The sequence below is a fragment of the Onychostruthus taczanowskii genome, unplaced genomic scaffold (genome assembly GCF_017590055.1).
Source record: "Onychostruthus taczanowskii isolate IOZ18803 unplaced genomic scaffold, ASM1759005v1 scaffold20, whole genome shotgun sequence".
NCBI lineage: Eukaryota > Metazoa > Chordata > Aves > Passeriformes > Passeridae > Onychostruthus > Onychostruthus taczanowskii.
Genome location: NW_024499240.1, coordinates 7,294,923 through 7,320,040, shown reverse-complemented (window position 1 = coordinate 7,320,040; position 25,118 = coordinate 7,294,923). Strand labels below are relative to the sequence as shown.

The 25,118-nt window shown below is 38.0% G+C and overlaps 1 protein-coding gene across 5 annotated transcripts in view; it reads left to right on the top strand.

The window, feature by feature from the left end:
* The first annotated feature begins 7,874 nt into the window (after positions 1-7,874).
* CCDC141 (coiled-coil domain containing 141) overlaps positions 7,875-25,118 on the top strand; it is a 62,150-nt gene continuing 44,906 nt past the window's right edge. For 2 of the 5 annotated variants that reach the window (XM_041403709.1, XM_041403708.1), the window contains exons 1-5: positions 7,878-8,002; positions 13,591-13,823; positions 15,268-15,390; positions 22,749-22,940; positions 24,023-24,131. In XM_041403709.1, coding sequence (XP_041259643.1) covers positions 13,722-13,823; positions 15,268-15,390; positions 22,749-22,940; positions 24,023-24,131 — 526 coding nt within the window. In that variant the 5' untranslated portion in view covers positions 7,878-8,002; positions 13,591-13,721. Of the gene's footprint in view, positions 8,003-13,590; positions 13,824-15,267; positions 15,391-22,748; positions 22,941-24,022; positions 24,132-25,118 lie in introns of all 5 variants that reach the window. The other 3 variants (XM_041403712.1, XM_041403711.1, XM_041403710.1) reach the window with 2 other exon arrangements.

The following is a 25,118-nucleotide window of genomic DNA, read 5'->3' as shown; positions in this document are numbered from 1 at the left end:
AGGCCAAAGAGCGGGGCTAACATTTCTGGCTTTTGAATCATGAAGAAAAGCAAAGAAAACTTTATTTGGTATCATTTTGGGATACATTGAAAGGTTGTTAAGTGGAAACAATTGGTTGTGGTAGCAAAAGTTGTGCAGATAATTTACATTCTTTTTAGTGCAAATAAACCACATTTTTTAAAATAATAATGCAGTTTCATTGGCAGTTTAATGACAACATTGAAACATCAAATGTGCTGTGATTACTGAATGCCAAGGAGAAACTACCTTTTTTGTGCCAGGTAACTAACAGACAAAATGTGCTTCAAAGTAATTGTGCTTAAAAGCTTAATTTAAAATTATGTGTTTTTATTTATCAGTCTACAGCATTAAATAGATATTTTTTACATATTAAGAAGCCTTTTAGCTTTTTCACCAACAGCTAGCCGATAATTGCTGTCAGACACCACTGATGCATGCTCCTGTTGAGAAACCTCTTAATGCACACTGGATTTGTGTGTAAAAGGGGGGGAATGCTGCAAGCTATGTAAAATATCCTGTTGATTTACCAAGCTCATACATCTGTGCTTAAAATGTTTGCATGGACCTAATGTAATTACCCCTGCTTTCTAATACTCAGAATGTAAAACTCTGTGTTTGAGAAGGCAGACTTAGTCCCAGATTGTGTGTCAAACTCCTATAGCAAACCATGCCACTGACTCTTCATGGCCCAGGTCTCTGACTCCTTTGCACATCCTGCTAAAGGTGGTGTCCACTTATAAATACACTTGGCTCTTCTGAGGATCACAGTGGTACAAAATCCCTGTCTCGTGCTGCCTGGTCTGCTACCAATGCTGTCACTGTCAGAAGGCAACATGCGTTATGTGGATTAGAAAATAGTGAAAAAGGTTTTTGTGGTAGCTGTAGGTCCCAGAACACACACAGCAAGTGTAGATGTGTATTGTGCTTGGAATAAGGCTGTGACAGTTCGTGGCAGAACAGCCCTGAGACTCCAGTGAAGTCCTGAGAATTGCTGGCTCCATTTGAGTGGATATAAGTGTTTATTGGTTGGGCCTTAAAAACTTCTTGAGCCTTTTCCTAGACTTTACCCCAAATATTAATTCTAATAATCTATAAATTAAGCTTTCCTCTCCACTCAATTTTATTATCTTAGCTCTAAGAACAGACTTTTGGAGAAACTGAGAGAAGGCTTGTAACATGAGACATTCTCTATCTGAATGAAGCATGAACAAATGCCTATCAAAACCCTGATTTTAATTTGTTAGTGTTCTCCATTTGGCTGGGGCAGTCAATGTGTTAATTTCAGAGGTGTAATTTTCAGGCATGGTTCACTATGCTTGGTTTGCAGTGAATGAGTTGCCATCTCAGTTTTGGGTTTTCTGCTTCCTGTGTTTACTCTCCTAGCATGAGTTGCAGATGCTGGGTGAAAACATATTCCCACTGTCATTGCTGAATTTCCAGGCATGCCAGGATTGCTCATGATTCCTGTGCCTCACAGGATAAGAGGCTGCAGAGTTCCAGTGGGCTGTTGAGCTCCAGTAGAATGTTTCTCTCAAATACTGTGCCAGGATTTATGTGTGATAAGTCTTTTAACATTCCATTCTCCCCTTAAGGTTTTTAGACTACTAGGAAAGAGAGTAGATTTAATGGTGCCTCAGCCATTTTCACAGACAAGCCTTACAGCATGGTTACTTGATATTTAATATGATTGTGTGATACGAGTCTGACTTTCAGAGGCTTGGGAACAAGCCATATCTAAACTGGTACCAAGAGCTGCCTGTTCTTTTTCTCAACCTTTGTATCCAGCTCTGTGTGCCTCTATTGGATGGTACATAACTGCAAGCTGGGCTCAGCAGGGTGAGGATTGTGCAATGTATTCAGCACATTGAGTGCCACTCCACATATCAGTGGTGATGATGTGAACCTGATGCTCACTGTCTGTTTTGTATCACTCAGTGCCTCTCAGAGCATGGCCTTCCTCCTCTCCTCCCCAGGACTAATGTATCCAAAGGAACACAGTGATTTGTGACATGTAAGCCAGGGTTAATATTAGTGCTTTGCTTGAAATGGCATCAAAAGGCTGCAGTGAGCCACATGTTCAATGAGCCTTGCTGGGTTTTATTTCCACTCATAGCATGTGGCCAATTTTTTAGGTAGCTGCTGTTTGCAGGCAGCATTTCATGGTGCATTGCCTCTGCAGAACCAGCCACACATGAAGAAGCCAGGGTGTTTGTTCCTGCAGGTGGTAGAAATGTGCACTAATTGAGTCATTTTGTATTTACTGTTAGCTGTTGCCTCCTTTCTAGGTGTTGCTTTGTCATCTGGATTTTATCAGAGGTATGTCCATGTGTCTATACCACTAAACTCTCTTCTGCAGCAGCAATTTCTTCAAAGACTTTGCAAGTGATCCAACAGACATTTAAAGAGTTTCTTCATTGTTTTCCAAAGAAGAGTTTGCTTCTGGGATGAAATAGTTGGTACTGCCAGTGTGTGTTGGGAGGGGGTGGCAGCTGCATTCCCCTCTTCACAGTCTTGCTAGAAAGGAAACCTCGTCAATATTAAGGAGTGGCAAGACATTATAGTAATGAAAATTGTGCACACACACAGAGGATATAAAAAGCCCAGCTGAAATAATTTTCATCTTAGAACACTGAGATTATGGGGTTTTCCTCTATATATAATAGTGAGACATGGAGAGCAGTAACAAACAAAAAAAGAAATGTGGGAAAACTCTTTGGTGAATGGTGTGTTTCACATTTTTATTTTTTTGTGAAAATATTTATAGAAATCTTTTGGTTTCAATAGGTGGCCTTTAATGTTTTGGAAGATCAAGTTTATCCTTTGAAGTCAGTTAATCAAACACCCTGCAAAAAGAAGGAATATTCACATAGTGAGAACTAACATAGAGAAAGGAGTTTAGTTACACTATAATTATCAAATATCAGATCAAATGGACAAAAAAGATACACAGCCCATCAAGTACTCTTGCAATATATTTTTATCCTGGGAACACTGAAAGCAAGGTTCTGAAACCTGGTTACTGCAGATCCTGCTGCATTGACAAGGAATGACTTACAGTACATCATCTGCCTCTGCTTTTGAAAAGACTTGCATGTAATGAAAAGAAGACAGAGGACTCCTCAGAAGTGTCTGTTAATTTAGGCCAAATTCTGGGAGTCCTCATTAAAATGTGGATTTCACTCTTTCAACTCTCTCCTGGAAATTCTTAAGTTGCATTCAAGCTCTGTGAGTTAAAAAATGGAGGTAGTGAAATAGTTAAAAATAAATTTTCTCTTGATTTAGCTAAAGAAATAGCCCACAGGAATTGTGTAATTGAAAAAAATTCTAATATTCTATCATGCAACTTGAAAGGATTACTTAAGAATTTTTTTAAAAATCTGAATTGTACTGTAAAACATATTGCATAATTTTAAACAACCAGTGCAAAAATAGACAAATATGAAACAATGGAGATTTGCAATTACTGTAGCAAATTACAACAATTGCAATTGTTATTATTTTAAACTTCCTTGATATACACCTCTTTTACCTCATGGCATCAAAGTAGCAGCTGGTTATGGTCAGCTGCAGATTAGAGGACAGGAGCACAGTGGAGCAAAACTCACAGCAGTGACACCATGATTCTCCTGTAAACTTTCCATAAAAACATCCATGAATTTTAAATATGGCAAGTCAAAACCTCAATCTGGAAGTTATTTTGCATTATGAGAGTTTTACCTCAGCATCCTAGCAATGTTGTTACTGTCAGTGAGAGCAAAGAACTGCTCTCAGACCATAACATGAGGCAAATGATGCCTGAGAATGTATGCCACAGGACTCTGCCTCCTGAATTCTAACACTGCAATTGTGTTAAGGTTAAAAACTAAGCAAGAACCTTTGTGCCATTAGAAAGATGCAAGAAGTTTACAGTTGTAGTTGGTTTGGTATTTCCTCTCTTCCCCAATCTCATTATATACAGAGGGCCCCAAGTTTTTTTTCTGACTGCAATTTCAACTATAATGTTTGTCCGCCCTTTGTCTCCACAATGTGAAATTATCACATCTTGTATCCACTCTACCATTAACTCTCAATTTTTGTCCTTTTTTCAAACAAAGATGGTGATTATTGTCCCAGGCAAGTCTATTTTCAAGTGTGAAATTTGATGTAATTAAGCAATGGGGATCCTTAATCAAGGAGCTGACTGTGGAGCTCACTGGAGGACTGGTATTTCAGAAGCAGCTGGTTTGAGAAATCAGACAAAGTGATCAAAAGTGATTTATTCTGCAATTCACAGGAAAATACTTCTGTCCTGACAGAAACATTCTGGACATGTGGCAAAGCAGAGGAATACAGCATTACATCCACATAACCTGTACAAGGAACCTGAACAGACTCTCAGATGGGAATGCCCTGCCAAGATGGGCTTTCAGATCTGGGATCACAGCATGGGAGATTCCAAAGGAGTGTGCACCTTCTGACAAGTGTGCACCAAGGACAAGGTCCTTGGCCCTGGAATCTGCAGACGAATCCAACAAGGACATGCTAGCAGACCACTGCTACAGCCAGGTAAAGGTAGTGATATTCTGTGCATATCTCTGGGGAAGAGAGGCTTCTGGTGGTATTACAGCACTGGGTGCAGTGGTGGGGAAAAGTGACACCTGTCTCTGGCCTGGGAGCATGGGCTGCTATGCTTTTGAAATGAGTCCCTTCAGTACCCCCAGCTGTGACAGAAATCCTCCTGTAGCAGTCCCCTGTTGGAGTACGCTTGCCCAGGTCTGACTCTGTGTAGGATACGTAATCCAGGAGTGTTGAGAGTTTTTTGTAGGACAATGGACACATACAGCATATGCACAATCCAGACTTCATACAAACTGAGTAAGGTCACCATGCCCTTGAAGGACACGAAAGGAGAAGAACACGCTTGAAAGCAAACAGTTCAGGATGTAAAGGCAGACAAGAAAACCACAGCGAGACACCTGAAGAAGGAAGATTAACTAAAATTAACTAATATATTAAAATGCATGGGTAAGAAAGATTTAACCATGTATTATCTTGAGGCGTGAACAGTAGAAAACAGTATAAATATATCTTGCTTTTTGTAGTAAATCAGCTTCACTTGATCATATTGATCATGGCGTGATGTCCCGCTAATGATCCTCTGCAATACTGGTGCCCAAGTGAGCCAAATGTGCAAACACCAAGTTAACACAGCTCTCTATTCCTTATGGTCCTGGTTCATAGACTATCGAGTCCTCTCATGGGAAAAGACAGGATAACACCTTGGATTCTTGTATATTTGTGAGGGGGGAAGGAATAATTCCTGGCTCACTCACAATTTCCATTTATAACAGACCATAAGAAAAGCCACTCTAGGAGTTAAAAAAAAAAAAAAAAAAACCAACCCAAAACACTTTGGGGCTTTATTGTCTTAGAGTTTTCTACTAGGATAAGCATACACTCATTCTAGATGATGTCCCCACAGGACTACAGACTACACCATGCTGTCTTGTAGTACACACTGTCATGCAGGCAGCTCTCTCGTCATGGTGTCGTGTCCCTTTGAAGCAGCATGAAGAACACTGATCTATATAAAGTCCTGGTACTGAGTTTGTGTCCCTTGAACCTCTCCTTTTGCAGCTGAGGTGAGGCTCAAGAGGAGAGGAGAGCCCACCTGCTGCTGCAGACAGCAGCACTCTGATCCAAACCAGTTTGAGCACCCAGAGCAAGGAACAAATCACCTACTCTTGGTGATGGTGTTTTTGCTATGGATGGCAAACAATGGTTCTGAAATATGCAAATCCCTCTTCACTGCTCTTCAGTGTTTAAACAGTACTGAGTGGGAGTTGGGGAGTTTTCTTTTGTTTTTTTTTTTTTTTAAATTGCAGGCAATGCTTCCTAGATTTATGTGGGTCTTGAATTCTGAAGTGTTATACACCTACCTTTGTAGAGTGAGGGTCAGCTAACCGGGGAGGAGGAAGGGAGTATCCTTATACCCTGTAGCCACACTCCTGGTACGTGGGGCAAGCATCCATTTGTTTAACAGAGCTCCAGGCAAATAAACTGGGGTGGGAGTGGCTGGAATTCCAAGATCTCTTCTCCTAAGTATGTGACACAATTCAGTACTTACCTGAAAGGGACAGGATCTGATATGTGATCCGTGATTGAGGTATCAAGGTCTGGAAGAGGGCAATGTGAGATGAGAACATACGGAGGAATCCTCAGCAGTGTCAACCTTCAAGTAGCAGTTATACAGGATGGATTTATCTTCTTAAAACAAAATAAAGCACGCTATTTATAACCCCACTGATAAATTGCTTTTCTGAAAAGGATTCTAAAGCCTCAAGGTTCTCTAACACCTAAAATGCAACTGCCCTGCTGAATATTTCTTTTCTGGATAAATATCAGAGGTGTGAAGTAATGTTCTATTACAAGTGTGTCTGGGAAACATATTTGTGTAGTGTTCTAAATTTAACCTTCTGAATGTTGTGTAACTCAGCTTTTCCGAACAATAGCAATGTTAGGGATACAGTTAGTAATTCTTGCCGATAAAACCTAGACTTCTATAAAGTATATGAATTAAACTGGCTAGGGATTTCATTCTCAGGATGGCGAAACCTTAGCAGACTGGCAAGGGAATACCATGACTTTTACATACAAAGGAAACCTCGGCTTCGCAGGAGATGGTCGTTCAGGTGGCATGTATCCAGAGATGCCCAGAGATGATGGCCCACAAAGATACCCATCTGAGATAACCAGGGCTATCAACACCTACCACCTGAATACAGGATTCTGGGAACTGGGGAAGAAGCATTGATCTATTCCCGGACGAGGCTTTGTGCAGTTCAGACTGAAGAAAAGAACCAACTTGAATATGAAGAACTCTGAAAGGAAACAAAGGAACTTTGCCGTGAGCAAAATAGAGAGTATAAAAGCTGTCCCCTCAGAGCAGCCAGTGTGGACAGAGGGGGATTTGGTGCGATAGAGGCCAAATCCATGTTCACCCAGCCTATCACCCAGGGGTTTGCGCTGTCAGTTTGACTGTTGGCTGTCGGGACTGTAACATGGTCGCGAATAAATTTTTATTTTTATTTTTATTAGAATTGGGCCTGTTTCATTTTTACTTATAACAAGCAACAATATGGGTTTTTTTGTTTTGGTGTGGTTTGCATGATTGTCTCTATTTAATTAGTCCCCTGTTAATTGAATGGCTTATACTGATCTATTTGCATCTGCTGCAAATTTCACTCTTAAAAGATGGCCCTAAGAACCCAGTTACACTGCTTGAACTCTCTGAGCAGTCTGTGTGATTTTTAACTGACGTTTTTATTTCACAAGTTTAGTACATACATCTGTATTTATGTATAAACATTGAACAAGATTAAACTGAAGTAGTCTTTTAATACAGCTGAAATGTAAACGGAAGTTAAACACAGAAAATAGAGGCATGGGGCCAAAGTGCCCCAAAAGTTACCTTATTAGTGGTAGTTTGTAGCTGCCCTGAGACTTCGATGTAGATTACCAATCTGTATCTTAATCTTCCTTCTTTACAGAGAGAAAGAGTAGCCTGTCTCACGTCTATATTTGGTGCAGAGTGCATACTCCACTGTGCTAACACACCACATCAGGAAGGAATTTCAAATGCTCCCAAGGAATTCAGTAACAAAAGTCCTGTTGACTTTCCTTACATGCATGGGCAAGGGAACATAGTAATCCTGTGTAATAAACTCTTCTCTTGCTGCTGCTGCTGCTGCTGGAGCCTCAACAACGGACTAATGAACCCTCTAATGTCTCTTCACCCTCCTGACAGAGCTGAATACCCTGGGCCACCGTCTTTGCTGACAACCTTTCAGCTGGGCTGACTTGTGCCTGTGCCACCTGTGAGCTGCTAGAGCGGCTTCACTTTCGCATTCAGCAGGGTAGAGCTCCACAGGCTGTGCAGCATTTGTTTTGGACAACACCCAGTGAGACAGAAATGTTGAGCTTCTCCAGGGGTGCTGATGGGGTAAGTCTGTTCTCCAGCTGATTCTGTGGAAACTGGAGAGCCTCACTGTCTTTCTGCAGTAAACTTAAGAAGATGTGCTGATGTCTTCACCTGGAACATGAGAGAGAACAAGACATGATCCTTTTGCAATTCACACTTGTGAATTGTTCTGTTTTGTTTGATTTTTTTACCCCAATCAAAAGTTAAAATTTTCACTGTCTATCTTGCCGTTATATGTACACTCGAGCAGTCATCAAGTCACTTCGTTCTTGTGTCTTTTCTTTAGTTATCACTTTGAGGAAAGGTGTATTGTCTTTGACAGCAAAATCAAATTAAATTTGCTAAAAAATCTCACAGCAAGTAACTAACATCTTCCAATTTGAAGAAAACTCTTCAAACAGCTTGACTTTGAGATTAGCTGTTAATCACTCAGAGCTGCTTCAGAATTATTGCATGGGCCCGTGTTCCCCTCTCTTTCTCTTCCTTTCCTCAAATTACTCTCTATCCTCTTCCTCTAGTTTATTGTTGTATGAAACTACCTCAAGGTTATCTGCAAGTAAAGAATCTGAAGAAATTTTTTTTTTGCATGGTATTAGTTTTAACAAGGAAAGGAACTTCTTTCTGAAAGCACTAATGTGTTAATCCATTCTCAGAGCAAGAAATTTGTTTTGCTGCAGGAGTTCTTATGTGGAGAATCCAACACCTTAGTTTTTTATGCTGCCCATCTTGAATCATGTGCTAAGATAACCAGATATGAAGGAAGCAGATTGGATGAGTGCATTACTGCCAAGCTTACTATTATTATTATTATTTATTATTTCTTTATATCTGAAAACAGGGCAGTTATACCCTCTTCTAGAATTCAAGCCTAATGAATAAAAATGCAAGCAGTCCCTATGTTCTGTGTACCTCTTTATCTTGTATGTAAGACTAGTAAAGAACTGGAAGACAATTTTCTAAATAACAGATGCTAGAATGGTGTTGGTTTATATAACACTTCGAATCTGGCGTTCTAAATTTAAAGGTTATATGAGCTTTCTTAAAATTAATGTGGAGGCTGAAGTGACATTTAACCCTAGTTAAATTTGCTGGATTTTTCTATGATTCAATAAATACTAGAGGTTTAGGTACTATTTCTTATTTACAGGTTCTAGGTACAAATAGCATGTAAACTTTGTGGAAATTCTCTAAGATCCATAAAGAGGGATACAGGGAAGAGAAAGCTTCAGGATGAAAGAGCAGAACATGATAAATTGATGACCAGTGGACTGAAATGTTTCAGCTGTCATTGCTCCCCATGTCTGTTTACTGTATGGGTTTTTTTAAATGTTGTTTCCTTGGAAGCAAACAAATAGTGATTTTCTGCTCTTACCACTGCACTGAATTAGCAGTGTTTCTTAATCTCTGATACACTGCTGGTTTTAGTTAGCAGTGTTGCTTTATTTTCTTTCACAGAGATGTTCAGTGTGACAGGGATAACTTTCTTATTGGCAGTTTCTCTGCCTTGTGTGATGGTGCTTTTTGGCTAGCTTTTCCTTTTCGTGCTGATTTCTTAGTGTGGGATGAAGTGTATTTGGGACAGGTGATGAAGAAAAAAGAGTAGAAAAGTTTTTGTTAGGGGTGATGCACAGGAAGAATGGGAATATACAAGAATATATTTCTTCACTATACTTTGATGTTTTAAAATAAAATTAATCTGGAACTATTTTTTCTGGAGCTGAAACAATACTCCAGGCAACACAGACTATAGTGTGTTCTTGGAACTTTTTGCTGGAGAAAAGAAGGTTGTCTCTTTTATCCCTTTTTCACTTTCTCACAGCTGTTTCCTAGCCCTTTACTGGGACTCCTGTGCTTTCCCTTTCCATGGCAAGGAGAGGACAACCTCCTTTTCGGGCCAGCAGGGTCCTGGGCTGCTTTAGAGCTGCCTTTTCCTAAATTCCTGGGCTCTCAGCTGACACAGAAATATCTTCTGCCTGTGCTGCAGCTCAACCTACTGAACTTAATGTCATTAACCCTGGCTGGTCCTTTCTCTCCCTCTTGCCCTGCTCCCAGCTCCTGCAGTGACCCCTCACTGCTGTGGGGGAGCCAGGCCCCCGTGGGTGCCCATTGCTCCCCTGTGTCTGGGTTTGTGGGGGGACAGACTTCCCCAACCCCAGGGCCCTGCTGGGGCTGTGGAGCAGTCTGTGCTGGTCCTTGCCCTGCCTCTGGATGCAGGAATTTGGGTTGTGCCCAGCTGCTGTTGGTGCTGTCCCTCTGGCCCTCAGTAAAGGAGGAAAGTGTGCAAGGGCCACTGTTCCCTTCTGTTTTCTGTCAGTCTTCTCTCCAGGGCAGCTCTCTGCAAGAAAACTTCTTTCAGTGTTAAGAAAGAGATGATATTCCAAGTTACTGTTCCCCACAGGCCATCCAGGTACTGTCTGACCTCGGTTTCCTGCCTGTGTCCCCTGACTGTTGCCAGGATGGTTTTTGTCATTCTTGGTTTGGGGTTTTAGGAGTAACGGGTAACAATTTCCACCAGTTTTTCACCCTAGAAACTTATTCAACTGTGTAGGGTAAAAAAAGAGACCTCTTCCAGGAGGAAAACCCACCTTTTGCTCAGTGCTCACCCTTGATGTGACCTCATGACTGTTTTATGAGCCTAGAGAACTTGCAAGACTGCTTGCTTTCATGCCCTCATTCCTGATGATGCCTGGATATGGTCCCTGCTGAAAAGGTAAGACCATAGGAACAGTAAGAAGCAACAAGCACAGTCTTGGAGAGGACTGATGTCTTTGTCCCTGTTTCAGGTGGGGCTGTGGAAGCAGTGTTTATGCAAGCACCTTTTTGCAAGCCTCATGAAGCCCAGAAGCCTGAGGGATGCTTCCTTCCCTTTTTTGCTGTGTATGCCTGTTCCCCCAGGCCTGGGACAAGGAAAGAAGAGACCCACTACATTTACAAACCAGTCCAAGTGAAGCACCTGGTAGCTTCGAGGCTGCAGGGAGTGACCTTTGTCTCTCTCAGAGGCATTTTAATAATGCACCAGCAGCTTAAAAGCTCTCAACAGAAAGAAACTTATCTTCAAGAAAGTTAGACCCTTTTTCAATGTATCACAATCAAAACTGTGATTAACACACTTTGCTTGCTGCACATGAGGAAAACCTGTGGATTGGACACCCTATATGTTAAAAATGAAGTGAACGTTATAATATTTACCTCTCAAATCCTTTTAATGTACAGTTGTTTCAGATAATACGTGACATTATTTACACTAGAGAGACTCGATCTTTTTCTCTGTTTTCCTGAGATTGTTTCCTTTGTTCCTTTGTTCAGTTTTGTTGTTTCCTGTGGACAGCTGGTGAATGTTCCTTTCCTCTTGTCATTCTTACTCTCTTCTTTCACGCAGCAGTAGCTAAGGGAAAATACTTCTCTCTCCTGACACAAATAGCCCACCTTTTTCTGGCTGCTACCAGAATTTTTGTTTGTTTCAGAGGAACAGACAGATAAGTAAACAAGACAGAGAAAGGCGTGCTTGTTAAATTTTGCTCCTGTGGACACAGCTGAAACTGCTCATTGTGCAATGCCAAAATCCTCTTTTTTTCCTCCTAGGGTTATGTTCTAAGAAGTGTTTTGATTCCTTGATAACTTTTCTCTGCCACTACTCTGCCTGTCTCTACCTTCTATGCTTACCATAAGATGAATAAATACAATATCCATGCATTTGTTATCAGACATTCTGAATCACTTGTCTCTGTTGTTACCAAATTTGCTTATAGTCAACTTCTTGAGTGTGGCATTTTTCCCTTATTTCCAGCTGTCAGCACTATGAAAAATGATACCTCATTTAACTTGAGTGAAAAACAGCTCTTATGTCTGGCTACCCCTGGGAGATGATGGATTGGCCCAACTTGTGCCATGAAAAAATACACTTAGAATGCTCTTCTGAGAGAACAAAAACTCAAGGACATAATACCAAAATTGGTTTGTAACTCCTTTTGTAAAAGTAAAAAGTGGTTTTCCTGTGTTTTCCTAATTAGTTTTTCCAACAGCCAAGTGCTGTTTGTCCTCCAAGAGCAGTCCTTCCTGCAGTGTAAAAAAAACCAAAGTTGCTTGTCTTCTGGAATGTTTTTTTGAAAGCTGGAGTATTTAGCAGGTTTTGTAGAATGGATCTATCTTCAATCCAAAATAGGGCTCTCTTATGTTTCTATCCTGAAATGTTCTGTAGGACTTCTGTCTCCCAGGTTTTGTGTTGGGATTAATTACCAAATTTTTGTTCTGCCAAGAAGATCTGTCTAATATTTCAGTGGCAGGGTCCCTGGGTCTCTTACAGGTGTTAGAAAGAGTTTCAGAAACTGTGTGATATTTGTTCTTTGGTTGGAAGCTTGGGGGTTCATGGTTGTGTTTTGGTGCAAGGGATGAATTTCGCTTTTCCAAGCTCATTTTGTTCAGCACAAACCACAATAAACGGCTTCTTCACGTCCTGTTTGAAACTCATGGTTTGAAGGTGGTGCTCAGATTAAGAATATAATCTGCTAATAATTGGAGGGAGGGAGAAATGAACAAACAAAAAGTAAAATCCCACCTTGACACATAAATGGAAATTCCCTGTAACTACCTTAAGTTTCTTCTAATCTAAACTATTTTAGAATTTGCTTCCAGATCTTGGTTCCATTGCAGGCGTGCATGTTCTTGTATGTAATGAGAAATCTAGTTTATATAAAAGTGTATTTAATGCTACATATTTTTAAACAAACCAAACAAGCAGATGCTTAGAGAATACTTATGCATGTAGTTTCTTGGGTGGAATTGTTTTTCCAGAGTGACCTGCAAGCCTAAACACCAGTGTCACTTTCTCAGCTGTTCTGTGGAAGGAAACTCAGCAGCTGCTGTCCCATAGTGTGGGCTACTTGTGGCATGCTCTGGACTAATGGCAATAAAATTAATATGTCAAACCAGTATTATAATCTAAATGTGTCTAATAATTCCTCACACTGAATAAAAAACTTAAGCAGTGTTTAAGCATCTATTAGAGAGATCTTCCTTATGCTCATTTAGAACAAAATGAAGACCCTGGAAACAATTTAAGATTAAATTCAAAAGCAGGTAAATTATCTTAATCTTGGGAATAAAATAGTCCTTAAGAATTCAAAGTGCTTGGTTTTCTTCTGTGATTGTAATGGTCACTATACCTTTAAGTATTTTTGGATTAAAAATCCCTTGTTTTGATTTAGCATTTCATATATATACACATGCTTATCCTGTTTAAAGACTTTGATTCAGCAGAAGAATCATGTTGAACATATATATTTGGTAGCCAGTAAGCGAGAAAATGGTTTACTGGTATAATGTGAAAATGTAGATTTGATGGTTGCATGTTCGAAACCTTGTAACATTGGGTTTGTCAGTATAGGATCAATGATAATTTCTTTTCTAGCTGTTGTAATTTGAGAACTTTTTAAAATTTGGTTAACTGATGTCAGGTGATGTCCATGGAAGAAGCCCTTCACACTTCAGATGGTGACAAAAAAGAGCAGGCAGCTTAATGCTACCAACTAGGGGTGTGTCAAATCTCTCTCAAGAATGATAAACTCAATGGAGTTGTCTATTTTTAACCTCCTGTTCTTTCCTTTTGGCAGACTAATCAGTGTTAGCTGAGCCGTTTCACTGAATGAATCCAAGCGACTCTGGTGCTTTCTGAAATGAGCAGTGGACCCTGTGAGAACGGCTCGAGTCTGCTCTGATGTATGCAGTCCCTTTGTGAAACACGATGTCAGATGAAGCCAGCTTGGAGCAGAAGCCTTCTACAACAACAGTCAGCTCAGTTGCTGTGCAGGCTGGGGATGCCAGTATTGTTATAGCTGTGCTTAAGGTAAGGCAGCAACTGCTGGCATGTCTGCTCTTGTCTTTCTGCTACTCCGTGATTAACGCTTTTAAATATTCTGGGCAAATGAGTAGCTAGCATAAAATGATATAGCAAGGCCATTTGGTTAGTCAATATCTAATAGACTTGGAAGTTAACACTTGTTTCTGTTCACAATTACTCTTGATGGCTTTTGGGTTACCAGCAGTTTTTTTCCAATAGGATAAATAGTTTGGTCAAAATATGTTGGGTCTTGGAAGGAGTTCCTCTTACTCTGTTTAAAAAGAGTTAAATGAAGAGTGGCATAATAATGTGTTTAAAGCACGATGATTGCAGTTAAGCTTCCTTGAGTTACTTTAACCTGTACTCAGCAATAATTTTACACAATAAGTGGCTCTACAAACTCCACAGATGACGTACTTTTTGGGAAAAAATAGTCTAAACTTAATAACGAGCAGTTATTTTTGAAAGCCATGAATCCACAGCTGCATGTTTCAGTAAGCCCTCGTGTGCATACAGTTGTGCTTATAAGCACCGAAAGGCCTGTTTTGTGAGCTGGAATCCACACCTTCTGTTGGCATAAAATTCAGCATTGGGAGTAAATCTGGATGCTAGTAATGAACCTCAGCTGGAATTCATTGACAGTTTGATTTTTCATTCTCCAGTCAACCTGGAAAACGTGCTAGCCTCAGCCATTAGAGTCTGTTTGTGACACAGAATAAGGTGACAATGAGTTGAGTTGTCACCTAATTCAGGTGATTATTCAGGATGTGAATTACCTCAGTTGAGTTGTGGGAAGGTTTTTTTGAGGTCAGTTTTCATCCTTCCTGTGAGGTGGTCTGCTGTTGCAGGGGAGTAATTTCATTGCAAGGAGACTCAGGTTGATGGTCATTTATTTTCCCTCTCTGTGCTGTGGAACCATGACAGTGGCATCACAGTGACATCATGGCTTCGGTCCTTATCGGCATCCTTTGGTCCCTGTCCCAAAAGCTATTTATTAAATGTCCCTGCTGCCACTCTTGTTGCATATATTCACTACAGATGTACACGGGACCTATGCAGTAGAAATAAGATCTGAGGCTATAGTTTTTGGCATCTCCTGTAATACACTTTTTACTTCTGCCTGCCCCACTCACCCACCAAATTCACTTAACTATCTGTGTCATCTTCAGCTGAAAGAGGAGATGAGTCAGAGAAAAAATTTTGGCTCATTGTGATAATTTTACTCTTCATGGGCAAAATCAACATTGGAGCACCTTCTGGATAACACTAGTCTGGGATTTTGTTACCTGTTTCAAATGAAGTTCATACTGTATTCTCTGTGACTTCACTGTGTGTATGGTCCCTGTGCTGCTATGACCATGGAAAGCATGTGTGAGCTGAGAATCTGTGTGAGTAAATAAATGACAGAAACCTTGTATTTCTGAAGGCTGTAATTGTTTGCTTATTACAGTCTGGAAAATGGGTGAAGCTTCAGCTAGCTGAGTCAACACCAAATATATTAGAAATTGGCAGCAACCAAGATGAGACTAAAAAACTACTTCAAGATCATGAATTCCTCCTATCCAAGCTGAAGGTAAGATGTGATAAAACCACAAAAAATTCCTCAAGTCATCACAGTTCAGATACAACAGCTGATGTAGCTGTCTGTGCCTCCTGTTGCAGTATGGTGGTTGGGTTAAACTTCACATAGGAAAAAATATATTCAGCCTTTGTCAGTGTAGCAGATCTTCAATGATCCTTTTCGGTTCCTTCCAATTCAGGATATTCTATAATTCTCTGGAAATTAGGCTTCTTCCCAGGAAAAATATGCTTCTGACAGCAGCAGGGAAGGCACAATTTTTTTCTACTTTATACATCAGCAAGTGAAAAAAGTCTATAGCCCTCAGTAACTGCTAAATATGAAGGAATGTCAATTCATTTTTTTAATTGTCCAGTGTTGTGAAAAGTATGATTATTTTATAACAGCTGTGAACAAAAGCAAGCCTCTTCTAAGTCTGAAGCAGATATTCCACAAACATTTAAATTGAACCTTAATTGATGTGAGTTGCATTGAGAATGACACCAGGATTGAAACAGATTGTAGGATTAAAACAGCTTGTCTTGGTCTAGGAATATCTTAGTTAAGTAACAGTTCTAAAATCAGGTTTTGGCATTCCAAAGAGCAGATTGTAGGAATGGTAGCATTTGGACACTGAGTGACAGGCTTGCATGAAAGAACTGAATAATTTTAATTGTAGGTGTTTGACACTGAGAGAAGTCTGAAGTCAACTAAAAATAAATGTTTTAATATTTTTATAAGGTAGGTTGACTTTATATATGTAGACAAATGAATTCCTCTAACATCCTTGAAGCTATGGACAGTAACATCTCTATTTAATTTTTGGGGGGATTGCATAAACTTGAGATCTGAAAGAACAAACATGGTTTGGATGGGATCAAGTATTTGATTTAATACCAATGACTATGTGCTTACCCAATCATTAAAAACATCCAATGAGTGTGAGGGAATTCAGTACAATATATGGAGAATGTAGCTAATACACTGCATTGTGTGGATTTTGAAAAGTATGAAGAATAGAATTATGGAAAAACCCACCAAACACCCAAAACCAACCAAAATACCCAAATCCTAGAGAGAGGTGGTTTTGCTTTCCTTTTTTATGCAAAGTGCCTCATCCTTATTGTCACTGATGCAACATTTGGGTGTTCTTGGAACAAGTTGCTGTGTCCTGTTTGAGCAATTGAGAATTAGCTGAGTTCCTACACCCTGATGACAGGAAGAAGCTGATTATTTTTCTCCTAATATTCAAAAATAAATATTAAAGAGTGGACAAAAAAAAAAAACCCAGAGTAATTCCTATCTTTGAAAGAAACTCCCATTTTTGTAAGAAAAACTTTCAAATAACATTTTACTATCAAGTCAAATCAGATTGGAAAAATTTATTATGCATAAACTGTTAAAGAATGCTTGTCATCCAAATATATTGGGAACAAATACTCCTTATTTCATGGTCTATGCCTGTGGTCCTTGCAAAATTCAGCATTGATTAATGAATATTCTATCAAAAAATTAAGTTCAAAATGACTACTTTTTCCTCAATACTATGAGCTGTGATAAGGGACTGCAATATTATAATTCTTCCTGGCTGTGCATTTTTCAGCCATGATGATTTGTGACTTATAGTAAGTTGTTAACACTTGTCAGTGATTACATAGTCTTAAGTCACTAAATCCACTCGTAAAAAGTTTTTCTAAGATTGATTCTCAGTTTTGGAAATATTGTTTATAGTAATTCTTTTCCACTTAGCATTTGATAATGAATTATACCTTAGTGTGTGAAGATGGGTAAGAGGCAGTTTGAATTGTTTCCCTATTTCTTTTTTATTATTGTAAAAAAAATGAAAATAAATCCTGACAGATATCCATACTTGATATGGGTAATTTTGCTGATTAGACTAACCCAATTAAAAATTAAATTTTTGTGAAGGTCAGGTGAAAATTCTTGAAAGAGTAGTGATTCAATCATGAAACTAGTCCTGCTTAAGGCAAGAGTCACATGATTCATACTAAGTACATCTTTGGAATCAGTAGAGATGAACCTATCAACTTGTAGAAGATAATTTATGGAATAACTGTCCATTCTGGTATTATCCCATGTTCTTCTGTAAAACTCATTCTAGGTTTTAATTACCACTTTGCTGTTGAACTTAATTGTTTTCTTCCCAGTATATTTATTGCAAGTTATAATCAAAATATTCTGGTCAAATTCTTCTGTCAGCTTAATATGTTGAAGATTCGCAGGTGTAAGTAAGGACAAAATCTGGCAGAGTGATCAGTTTACATACAGTACTTCTGATGCTACAGGAAAAGGAATGTAATCCAGCTCAGTATTTCAGGGAATTGGTTTTGACTTAGCAATGCTATCAGGGTTAAAAAAGCCCAAACCAACAATTTGACATTTAGTAAGGCAGATGGTACTTTAAACAGCATTTGGAATAGATTTGTTGAAAGAGAAAACAGTAATTTTTAGAAAAATTTTGAAGCTCTTTTAATGTTCAGAATTACAGTGACAAAAACTGGTGTGTGGTCTTCAGGGCTGTAGGGAAAAAGACATGCAAAATACTTTGATTTGATAGAATGTACTCTAGCATATTCATAACTGAATTACATTTGTTCCATTAAATTTAGTAATTGGGATCACCCTACTACTTAAAAAAATCCCAGAATACACGTTTTGAAAAGGGCCCCACTTCAAATATTTATGGATTAGGAAACAGATGTGTTATTATTAACAGAGTTGAAAGAATAAATGTTGAACAGGAAAGATTAAGACTAAATGGAGAACATGTATACGATGTTTACATCCAGTTAAAATTCCCTTCAGTAGTCTCATCTAATAGGTTCTGATTCTAAGCTATTATGTTCTGTTTCTCTTTTGCTAAATCAGACCATATCAGCAGCACCAGTTTTGTTGAAATGATCAACTTCTGTGATTTCATGGAAGTCTCTTTCCCAATATCTGACTCATCGTTCCTTAACTTTCAGCAGGTTTATATGTTCTGGAAATGTGTATATGTACATTTGGATGTCTCATTCTTCACAATTTAAAAAGAAAAATGAAAAGAATCAAACCTATAAAACCTGAGACAAAACATCCAGGAGGCAAAACAATACAGATTCCACTTTGCATAGACATTTCTCTGCCATTCTCCTGTTGCTTCCAACAGAAGCCTTACTTGGAGATAACATGATTTCTTAGTGCTTGGGTCTCTCAAGATTAAAACTCACTGGATTCTCTGTGAGGAAAAAAAAAAAAGAAAAGAGGGCGTGTGTGTGTCCATAAAAATGTTAAAATTCCCAATAAGGCATTCTTGGTTTGCTTCCAAAGTTCTGGTTTTCATCATGAGAGAGACTGTGGCAGAACAGCCACAAAACTGAAGAGAATCTAGCCCATAAACTTAAGTTTAAAACCATAATTGTTATTTTGTTCATGAACCTGAGGATTGCTCCTACATATTTTATTTACTTTAATTCACAGAGCATAAATTGCAAAATATTAATTTATATGCTAATAGCCAAGAAGAAAAAATTAGAAAATTACATTCTTCAAAAAGCACTAATACAATACATTCATTTTTGCACTTGATATATTTTAAATAAGCCTTTCAGTTATTTCAAACAAAAATGTTTTCAAGATGATTATTTTTCAGTAATTTTGTTATGGAAGAAATTATTTGTTACCGTTTTCTGAATTATTGGCAATTAGTTGTTGAGGTGCCCAACAGTACAATTAGCAGCAAAGTTCAGCTGCATTTTTATCAAACCAGAGCTAACTTTTGCAAATGGTTTGAAAAAAAAAAAAAAAAAAAGGTAAAATGTAATAAATATCTTTTTTTCAGTGGTAGTTCAGCTAACTCATCCAATTCAATATGTGTATGAACAAAATTTCCACCTAAATAATATTTGCCTTGAGGCAGCTTTATGACTATTTTCCGGGCTCCAAGTTAACAACTGTGTTGTATAATCTCAGCACGGCCTTTTAGCACTAACTAAAGGTTAATTTTAGCAGCATCTCAGTGCTAAGAAAATAGGAGGGTAGTTTACACCTCTGAAAATTCCAAGTTATGTAGTCAGTGTACAATAACTCAGGAAAGGCAAAAGATAATTTCCCCTTCTCATTCCTTGCTATTTTAACAGAAAGAGAAGTGCCCTAGCAATGGACTGTGAACAAATTAATGCAAAAGTTATACTATCCAACACAACTTACATGAAAACTTTTCTGTCTTTACTGCAATATCAGAGGAAAACGTGCCCTGAGAAGGAGTGGGGGGAGAGGTGTGGCTGCACAGCAGCTGCATCACCAGGCAGGGAGCATTCCTGCTGCAGGCCTGGGATTGCGCCCACCCAGTATCCCTTCAGTCCATCTGAACCAGAACATTGCTGCCTTTAAGCCACCAGTGCTCTTCTTTTGGTGTGGCAGAATTAGAAGTATCATAGATATTTAATAGAAAGTGAAATTGGTCTGTGGTTTTCAGAGCAATGCTTTTTTGGCATGGTTTTACTGACAGCAACAGAAGCTGCATGTTTGCAGGAGCTCCTTTTTGAGTACATGCTAGGCATTCCTTGTATTGTCAAGCCTCATTCCAGCTTCTCAGAGTCCAAAGAGAACTCTGCTCTTCTGGTTTTTTGTGTTCACAGGGAATGAAACATGAGATTCCAGAAGTGCTTGAAATAATTATAAGTCTTTACTGGAAAGCTCTGTTAAGTTCACTCAATTGATAAAAACCTCATTAAAATTCAGGTTTCAGTGAAATAGTCTGTTTTCCATAAGTCATCTTTTTTTATATATATAAATACATTTTTCCTCTTACTAAGTTTGCTTCTAGATCAAGAGATACAAGTTGGAAAAAAGGAAATACCAATTGGATATTAGGGAAAAAAAGTTTGACCACGAAAATGAGTTCATTCTAGAATAGGCTATGTGGAAAAGTTCTGGAATTTCCATTGCTAGGAATATTTAAGACGTCATGGACGAAGTCCTTGAGTAACTAGAGGAAGGGGTTAGACAGATGACCTGAAGAGTCCTGTCCAAATTATTCTTTGGCTCTGTGTTGATAAAAGGGTTATATTTCAAAGATAAAAAGTAGAAAACCTGTAGTATCGGTCTACTTTAAAAATAAACTATTCACATATGTAGTATATAGAAACTAACATAGTTGAGGATAATTTTTTTGCAAGTTCACGGTAGCTAGTGGCTTTGACAGTTGTGGGAACCATAATTTTAAACTCAAGGCAATAAAACCATAATATCACTCTGACCATCTTAGGTATTTGAAATGTTTCTCAAACAAAGAGTAGTTTCCTGTAAAATGTTTCTCTCTTTTTGTTTTTTGGGGTTTTTTTAATTAGTCTGTCTTCTCAAAATGTAACTTTTTGTTGCTGAGGAAACAGACATGATAACTCTTGTGATATTAGGTTTTTTCTCTATATTAGGTTTTTTGTAGCATTACAGGAGCTATTATTTGAAGACAATAAAATATGCACTCATTTTAAATGAGAGAACCATATGCAATCTAGGCTAAAGAAAAAATTAAGCCTGTATTTGAAAAATTCCATCAATCAGTTCTAAACACTAAAAAGCTATTACACATACACATGTTTAATAGGTTGGGTTGGGTTTTTTTTGTTTTTTTTTTTTTTGCAACTTTATGCACGCTAGTTTTACATTTCATTAAATGCTGCAGTTTGGTTTGCTTGAACCTTCTAATTTTCTTTGGCTGGGTTTGAATTCATCACATAGTGACTGAATTTTAAAAGGTGTAGGAAGCATGACTGATAACCTTTGAAGAATATTCCAGTTTTCTCTGTGTCTTAGGGATTAGCTATTCCTCACATCTAATCAATTACTAGAAAATAGCCTACTTGTCAGGGATAAATGGTAATTAACAACTTGTTCAGAATAAAGGCTTCTAAAAGAAGAAAATCTACTTCTGGGTCCTATACCATTTGTGTAGCATTCATCTTGCGTAGTTAGGAAACATTTAGCATTTGAAATGTCTTTTAAATATGCTGAAGCTGATGTAATATTAGGATAAAAGCATACCTAGTTTTATTTCAAAATATAAAATAGTCAGCTCTTTGAAAACTAGTCTTTGCCAAGAAATTCCACATGGAACTACCTCAGATGTCATCTGGTTTTCTACAGCCTATTCAGAAGAGCTGTGAAAGGGGCCTGATATTTTGGTAAAATTAACCTTGTAGTGACAAGTAGTTTGGGTGTAATGCTCTGAGAATATTTTACCCCTTTTTTTAATATCAGCATTGTCATGACTATAATGCTTCTCATTTAATGATATTAAGATGTTGAGTTAGTAAAGAGACTATCAATAGCTCATATACTCATTTAATTCCTGTTATATTCATTACAGAGCCATTCTAGAATGTTAATAATATCTCATGTTGGATGATTAATGAATGCCACTACTTTTACTGAGTTGTTATGCATGTAACAATTTTATGCCTCATCAAGAAGGAAACATCATAAAGGCTTCTCTTAGAGTTGGTTATCAACTTTTTATCCAGTAGTATATGAATGGTCGTTTCAATTGCCTAATAAAAATTTCTTTTCACATCACATATTCATGTGGTAGCACCTCTAATAACAAAAAAAGTGACACTTCATTAATTCATGCTCATGACAAAACCCAAGATGGGGGTTGGGAAGAACACAGAACAAATGTTAATCGATTTTTCTGACGCATTAAAGATTTGTAACATAAGCTGGAAATGGGCCAACAGTTTTCTTTCTTGTGGTGAGGTTAATAAAAGGAATGAAACACAGAAGAATTATTTTGAAAATAGAGCATTATTATTTGGTGGCCAGCTTGAGCAATGCAGCAAGCTGAACTTGAAAGATTACATAACTTAGATGTGGTTTTTTGGAGAATGTGTTTATGTTCAAACTACTCTTATATGGATTGCATTGTAGTCATCAGAAACTTATGAGTAAATTACCTCATAAACTTCTAAAACTCATACTGTCCAGTAGTGTAATATTATGACATATTAAAGAGGAATCATAATATCTGCACTGCTCCCACTTCCAGGCGGACAGACCTGTGTTTATGGAGATGTAAAAACATTGCATGTAAATATTAGAGATAACAAGATAAATTCTCTTAAATCCGGTTTGTATGTGAAAACTATTTTAGAAAACTATTGCCTCTTAAATGCAGATGAAATTCAGAAGCTTGCTATAAAACATGCAGAAATAGCTACACTCTTATCACTAGGAACTGGAAATAAAGCAGGAGTAGGAGGTTTGTGGCTTCTATACAGTAAAGATATTCTGACGTGGGTATCAGCACAGTGACTTGGATTTTGTGTACAGATTTCTTATGCTTATTCTGTTTTGGTATATTTCCTTCTCAGGCTTTGGAAGACAAGGTGTGGGACCTGCTGCAGGAAGCAGACAAGGTTGCAGAGGAGAACAAAGAAAAGAGTCAGGTTTATGATGCCATGGCAGAGACCCTTGGGGATGCATGGGATGCCCTCATCATTATGTTGGAGAAGCGACAGGCACTTCTGGAACTTACTTCAGTGTTCTTTGAAAATGCTCTGGAGGTTTGTATTTAAATCAAATAACTGTTGATTTGGAGCTGCTCTCATCTTACAGGTACTCTGACCATTGTAATTTTAATGTGTTTTGTATTGTCCTTTGTATTCCTAAAGGTTGAGGCAAACAAGAAAATTAAATTCTCCGGATCCTTCCTTGGGATCCTTCCTTTTCCACCTTTCAGATAGTGCAAGATGAAGCTGAACAAAACGCCATGTAGACTTTAACAAATATTTTAGTCACAATGTCTCTCAAATTTGTACTTCGCAGAAAATGCCAGTGAAAAGTGGAACTGGACCCAACCCTAAAATATTAATTTCAGTGGCTATGGACATTCTGCAGAATAGCTTTCATTCCTTATGATTAAAATTATTTGGCATTGAAAGAACTTATTCTCAGGTGCCTCCACTGATGATTGGTCACTGAAAGTTTTACACCAAAATATCCATAAGTTATTGTAATTACATAAAGCAAACATTAGTCTAACTTGAAAGGGCTTTACCTGAGACCGATCCCTGTTTACCCATTTCTCTCTTATCCTAATTCACTGATACACACAGGGAGCCAGAGAAGAGAGGGATTCCATATCCTCCAGGTTTTTGCTCGCTCTGTGTAGCCTCATGATCAATGTCCCCACATCCTGGAACATGAAGAGTTTAATAATTCTCCCTGATAATTTTGTTTCTGTAGTATGCCAATGCCATCTATAAGTTGCAGAAGCAATTACTAACTGCCTTAAGAAGTCCAAGATCAACAATCTACTAATTATTGTGTCCTGACAATGTGTACTATAGAAAGAAATTAGATTTGGCATAAGGCTTTGTGGGAAAGATGATTCACAAAGTGGCAAACTGTAATTACAGATTGTGTCAACTAAAATCCTTCAATCAATCAGTACCTGAAAGAAAAAAAAAAACTCAGAAGGTGCATAGAGGCCACAAAGCATCTGTATCTGGCAGTCACTGAAAATGCCTTTCTCCAAGAATTTACAAATTCTCATGAACTTTCCCAATAATACTGAGATTATGATGTATTTATGCAAAACAAAATTACTGTATGCTTCTCCCTATCCTTTGTTTCCTTAATGCAGTTTGCTGTTAAAATTGACCAAGTTGAAGATTTCCTGAAAAATACTCAAGAGTTTGACAATATTGACTCCTTGAGAGAACTTCTTCTGCAGCAAGAGCATCATACAAAAGGTACAAACAGAATTCCACTCCTGATAGCATGTGGTTCTGTGCTGACTTCTTGATTGAATAATTTTATTTTTTCTGTGCATATTAAAAAAAAAAATCCTATAATAGATATGCAAATGTTGTGTTTGGAAAAATATAATGGTGAGATAGATTTTAGAGTCTTGTTGAAAGAAGTGAAACTCCTGGTTTCAAGCTAGCCCTTGCATCTTGCCTTCAACAACTTTCCTGCACATACCTTTGCCCATAAAGTTTCTTTCACATGAATTCTTTTTCTTTATTCAAGTTTTCATGTGGAGCACTTTCTACTATATTGTGGCACATTCAAATCAAAAAGAGAAAAAAAAGAGAAAAAAGTTTTTGGAACTAATCTAATTGTGTTCAGGCTGCTTCAGACACCTTTGCAATTCCATATGGTTCTGCATTTTTTATAAGTCTTAAGATTCTCTCTTTGTAATTTTAATAAAATTTTTAAATTAAACTTGGCAAAATATCAATCATACTTTATTATTCACTAGTGGAGCACTAGCTAAAAAAGTTTTAGCTGCCTTGAACACCAGGTATTCTTCCTGGGAGGCTGAATAGAGAATCAAACTTGGATAACACTAATATGGGTTTTGGGTCTTCCAAATAGATCTTCATGGGAGCAAAGTGTTCACTGCATACCAATTTAAACTTGAAGTATCTGGCAGCAATTTATTGCTGAAAAGACTGTCTATAACTGTATGAATCAGATGAAATTATTTGCCAGACAAAGTCTGCTTTAATGGCAATAAGCCTTCCCTCAGATGGAGGAAAGTGGCTGCAATTTATTGACTTCTTATTCTACCTAAAGTAAAATAAATTTTTTGAAAGCTGATATTGAGTTATTTGATAAAAAACAGTGCTTTCTGCAAGAAGGAACTCTCTACCTGCTCCAAAGAAAGGTGGCTGAAAATACAACCCTGACCAAGTATTGACTCTACCAGTATATGATAAGTAGTTTGTCACAAA